This window comes from Camelina sativa, chromosome 14, assembly GCF_030686135.1.
Source record: "Camelina sativa cultivar CO46 ecotype springtype chromosome 14, ASM3068613v1".
Taxonomy (NCBI): Eukaryota; Viridiplantae; Streptophyta; class Magnoliopsida; order Brassicales; family Brassicaceae; genus Camelina; species Camelina sativa.
Window position 1 is genome coordinate 15,625,548 of NC_141893.1, and position 5,300 is coordinate 15,630,847.

The following is a 5,300-nucleotide window of genomic DNA, read 5'->3' on the forward strand; positions in this document are numbered from 1 at the left end:
TGTATTTTTTCTATATATGTCAATTAACGTATATTATGTACTTGGTTTGGATATATTGATTTATTGAAAAATATAATTGTGTTTGAATTCTAATTTAAATTAATAGAATTTTATTTTTAAAAAGTTAATCATATATATTTTGAACTCTAAATTCATGATCCATTAAACATGCTTCTCTTTTTTATTAAAAAGTCTACAGGAGTAGTGTAAAATTATATATCATATATTAATCACTCAATTCTAATTTCTTTGACCGAAATGTCTTTGCTTTACAACGTCAGCCAGGAAGAAGTGAGAAGATTGAGAAGAGAAAGCGTTTTTATTCCTAAATTTGCTTATCCATTTTTAGAAAATCTCCTTAAAAAAAAGTGGCATTTCGACTTTAGACCTTCAAATTTTCAACTCCAATAATAAACTACTAAATGATTTTATCACTTAAAATAATGATGTAACTATAATAGTTATTTTTTTTATTAAAAATAATTTTTATCACTAATAATGTATTTTAAAATTATTGAAAAGTAAATGGGAAACAATTTTTTAAAAAGTTATCATTTTTCATTATAAATATCATTACAACATTTTTCAAATTTTATTTTTATCTTTAAATTAAATTGAATTTTTGTTTCTCTATTCAATTTTAGAAGATAACATTTTTAAATATCAGTAATAATTTTTGTCACATATATATATATATATATATATATTAATGATATAGAAATCACATAATCTAAAGTTATCAAACAGATCTCAGCGAAAAACATTAGGCATCGAGATAAAGGGCTTACTCGGATATCTAGATTGAGGATATGAAGAAAGAATTCTGAGTACATGTAAGGGTGAAGGAGCTCTACGTATAGTTGTTCATCTAAGGAGCTCTAAATATTTACTAAAAAAATAATTAAGATGGAAAGGAATCAAAAGGGTTTGTTTGTTGTCACTATAAAAGAAGGCTCCTAAAACAACGTGACCGCTCCACTCCTCTCTGCCTTTCACTTCACTTCTCTATTTCTCTCCGCCAGCTATGGCTCCTTCTTCATCACCTCTTCGTACTACAAGGTAATAATACAAAGTCTCAATTTTTTTTCTTCTGATAAATGAGAGAAAATGGATAAACGAAATGATTTTGGTTATTAGAATCATCCTGATCTGGGTGTATATATGGTGTTTGTTTATTTTAAATTTTATTTTACTCAATTCTTTTTTGGTGGCAGGCACTGAGATGAAAACAGTGAAGCGGATGAGAAGTATGCGAATGTGAAATGGGAAGAGCTTGGATTTGCTCTGACTCCAACAGATTACATGTATGTAGCCAAATGCAGACAAGGTGAGCGCTTTTCACAAGGAAAGATCCTTCCTTATGGGGATATTTCAATCAGCCCTTGTTCTGCTATTCTCAATTATGGCCAGGTACGTTTTCTTTTCTTACCACTTGTGGCTAAATCTCACTGATTGTAGGAACTTTGGCTTTTATTAGAATACATGATTAAGATATTTGAAGCCTTTAATCTCTAAATGAGGGAGAAAATGATCTGCAGAGATCATAGATTGTGTAGAGTTGTTTGAACTGAGTGTGATAGATAGCCAGCAAAAGTTTTTAACTTTAGCGTCTACATATACGTTTTGATTATTGGTTAAGAGTATATGTCAATATATACCTTTTGAGAGATTCTCTAAATGAGACTTTTGTAGCTGAGTTTTCTTCAGTCACAGCAGGTGTAGCAGTTTTGTTTGCAGACTCATTGAGTGAAGGAGAATTAAAAATAAAAGATGACAGCAGCGGATCAGAATCGATATTGGTTGAAGAAGTGAAACTTGTAGAAGCACCAAGAAGAGACTGTAAGTTTGCTTCCCGGAATTCCTTTTTCAAGGCGAGATAAGTAGAGCTATATCCTCCTCTTCACAACCTTCTCTTTCGCTGAACGTAAAAACCTCTCATCAAGGAATTAAAAAAATCCACTCTTAAGTTGTACCAAATGATTATTATATGTACTATAGAGAACCAAGATAATAAACAGATTTAACCATCAGATATTGAAAGTTGAAAGGATATCTTAAAAAAATTGGCATGTTGCGTCGTAATATGGCCAACGATATTCAATCCCACCCTCTTAGTGCATACAGGACAGACCTGGGGGGAAATCTAAGAAGAAATTTTTTCAAGTCCACGTTTAAAGAGCAAACAGAGAAGTAACTTCAATCTGGATGATCATTAAAAGATCACTAATTTTGATAGAAAAAAAAAACTGAATTTGCCAAAAGAGAGAGACATGTAGAAAAGACAAATGTTAAAAGAACTTACACAAAGAAGGAATCATATACTTATCTTGTGACCGTCCACTGCTTCTAAACTGCAAAGAAGATGATAGGAGAACAGTTTAACAATGTTGTGAATGAATTAACACTACTTGTAACAATTGAAGCACTATCATGATGAAGTAAGGTCATGGAATAAAAGTACAATCGAAACAAAATTAGTCATTCAAGTTATATACCAAACCCAAGTCCTTTGTACTTTATACGACCAGTTTCAGGAAACAAAACTCGTCTAAGATTGCTGTTTATGAATGTAGGAGTTTCACCCCTGCCGATGATGACGTCACTGTATTTTTATCGGCAATGCTTAACTTGGTTTCGACAACCCAGCCAATAGACCCGAGTCTCAGCTCTAGCGCAATCTATGGCGAGATTGTTTGTTCTGGGAAAAGTCAATGAAACAGAGCATCATCGACACGGCTCTGAGCTCACTCGTCTCTTATTCTAACTTTTCTGGCGGATGAGGATTAGGTGGAGACAATTTCATCATCAGAGAGCTCATCGTGAAATGGGGTAACATCGGCGAGATCTATGGAACTCCAGCGAGCAATGGAAACATCTCGACCTCCTCTTACGCAAATCCGTTAAGCAGCTCTCTACCGCCAAGACATATGTTGGTGATGAAACCGCCGACACCGTTGGCTGAATTTTTTCAGCCTTTTGGGTTTCGCAGAGAGGGACAGAGAGAGAGGCCATGATCTCTTGTTTCATTAGCCGGAATTAGAATAGAGAGAGAAATGGAAGAGGAAGAAGACTGAAATCAGAACTTTGTGAACAACCAACCAACAATCCAACAACTTACCTTGCTCCACTTTGGCTTTCGTTTGTTTTTTCTACGGATGATCAATTCTCCTTCTCTTCTCCTTCTTGTTCGATCTCCATCTTCATTTAGCAAGTGATTAAACGCAGTGTTACAAAGCGTTTTTGATTTCCTTTGTCTAGAAACAAAAGTGTCAACACCTCCTTCAATACAGAATTAATTGTTATAATTTGATAATTTGTTATTGAGGTGTCAACACCTCTTTCAACAATACACAAGCTGATGTGTCAGAAAAGAAAAGCAACGCATTGTATTTTTATTGTATTGATTATATGATTTTTTACTTACACACTAATATATATATGTTGTGTCATACAAACGTATGAATACATTACATTTGTCAGCTATGATAATCATAGTATTTTATAGAGCTTTCTGTTGCGTTTTTCTTTTCATTTTTAGGATATAAATATTTATTGCATTTTAAAAAAAAAATTACCAAATTATGAAGAGTAAATTAGTTGTAATTAACAGCTAATCACTATTTCCTCTCTCGCCACTTGTAGTATCAAGAAAAAAATGGAAAGAGACATCCTAATGTGCATTATACTGCATTTCGTTTGACATGTACTCATATTACTAAATGCATTTACAAAATAGAAATGCATTTACTAAATGATAATATTGTAAATAAGACGATCCAATAGTATCTTTGAAAATTATGTCTTCAAATTATGAATGAAATTAATAACTATTATTAAATCTATCGATACATGGTCTTTATTATGGAGCTCCTTAAATCATTAAAATTGAATCAGTTTTAAATAAATAATGTCATTAAATAATTATAACATCAATTAGTATAATTGATGCAAAGTCATTTATTTGCTTCACTTATAAATAAATAATTTAAAATTATACTCCCTCTGTTTCATAATAATTGTCATTTTGACACTTTGCACACAAATTAAGAAAACATATTAAAATATCTTTTATACCCATAAAATTGACATTGACTCTTGATATTCTTCGATGAATATGAGGTTAAAGTTGGAAATTTATGCTTAATATTACATTAAAAATCTAAAATGACACTTATTTTGAAACAAAAGAAATTAGGCTAAAATGACACTTTTTGTGAAACAGTGGGAGTATCACTTAGTTTTTTATACAATTTAATTGATACAATGTATTATTTTTTTCCCACCCAATTGGCTCTCTCTAAGCTAATCTTTTATCTGACAAAAAAAAAATCAATTATATGTAGAGAGGGGTATTGAACTTGACTTTTAAAGGATTTTGTAGAATTTTAATATTTTAGAATTTTGGAAGATATGAATGAGATTTTAAAAGATTTGATTATTTTTAGAGTTTTTATACGAAAGAGAAAGAAAATGAAATGTGATTCTCTGAGATTTTATTATAAAGTTTGGGTGACTTTAGAATATTTCACAAAAAAAAAAAAAAAATTGACTCTATTCTTTTCAACACACCTAAGAGCATCACCAATGGTTGGATCCATTTTATGGGATCTAACTATATTTGTAATTAAAAAAAATGCAAAGTTAAAAATTTAGACACTTTTGAAAGTGTTTTATTTTTGACATAGTCCAATGGTAGAATTTTTTGTAAGGTTCTAAAAATTTAAAATGACACACAAACTCAAGTGAATATTCACACAAACATGGCCCATGGTTTATTTTCATTGAAAAGCACACATTGATAGCCATACCCAGACAAGCTTGTAGGCAACAAGATTTCCAATCTCAACACTGCCTTCAAACATCTCTCTGCAGTCCTCAACAGTTTCAACTGCAGTTCCCATCGCAAATCCAACTTTAAACATACAATATGAAATCATCAAATTGGCATTTTCCAGTTTAGGATCACTAGAGAAAGTCACTGTATTGCCTTGGCTGGAGAAAAACATCAAGAGCATGAGCTACTAACCAAACAGAATCAGTAATTATCAAATTAAATAAATCCAAAACACACTAATACTGGAAACCACAAAAACTCCTAAGAAAATTATACGACGATGAAAGGATTAGTCACCAACAAACTGCAGAAGAACTTTGCTTCATCTTCAAAGGTCTTGTACACTCAAACCCGAAAAGAAGAGTGACAAAAGTCCACAACTCAGAACAACTCATAAAAAACAACAATATGAGAATGTAAGGCTTTTCATTAAACATAGTTACGTACTATAAAGCCAAGGTTAAGC

The 5,300-nt window shown here is 31.6% G+C and overlaps 1 protein-coding gene and 1 long non-coding RNA gene across 8 annotated transcripts; one reads left to right on the forward strand and one right to left on the reverse strand.

The window, feature by feature from the left end:
* The first annotated feature begins 825 nt into the window (after positions 1-825).
* LOC104741767 (branched-chain-amino-acid aminotransferase 6-like) lies at positions 826-2,131 on the forward strand. Of its 4 annotated transcripts, none has more exons than XR_015579553.1 (3): positions 826-1,059; positions 1,215-1,410; positions 1,708-1,845. XR_015579553.1 is itself a non-coding variant. In XM_019235340.2 (3 exons), exons 1-3 carry the CDS (start codon positions 1,025-1,027, stop codon positions 1,720-1,722), a joined length of 228 nt encoding a protein of 75 aa, XP_019090885.1. In that variant the 5' UTR covers positions 955-1,024; the 3' UTR covers positions 1,723-1,845. The 4 variants fall into 4 exon arrangements, 1 of the variants encoding a protein (XP_019090885.1); XR_760371.3 differs by having other exon boundaries at positions 931-1,059; positions 1,717-2,131; XR_002035025.2 differs by having other exon boundaries at positions 931-1,059; positions 1,714-1,850.
* On the reverse strand, positions 1,559-3,316 carry LOC104741766 (uncharacterized). Of its 4 annotated transcripts, XR_015579555.1 has the most exons (4): positions 3,119-3,274; positions 2,496-2,973; positions 2,303-2,351; positions 1,947-2,143 (listed from the first exon to the last, which is right to left on the reverse strand). It is a non-coding gene; the product is annotated as an uncharacterized LOC104741766 (long non-coding RNA). The 4 variants fall into 4 exon arrangements; XR_015579554.1 differs by lacking the exon at positions 2,496-2,973 and having other exon boundaries at positions 1,559-2,143; positions 3,119-3,316; XR_015579556.1 differs by lacking the exon at positions 2,496-2,973 and having other exon boundaries at positions 1,947-2,131; positions 3,119-3,316.
* Between the last annotated feature and the right edge of the window lie 1,984 nt (positions 3,317-5,300).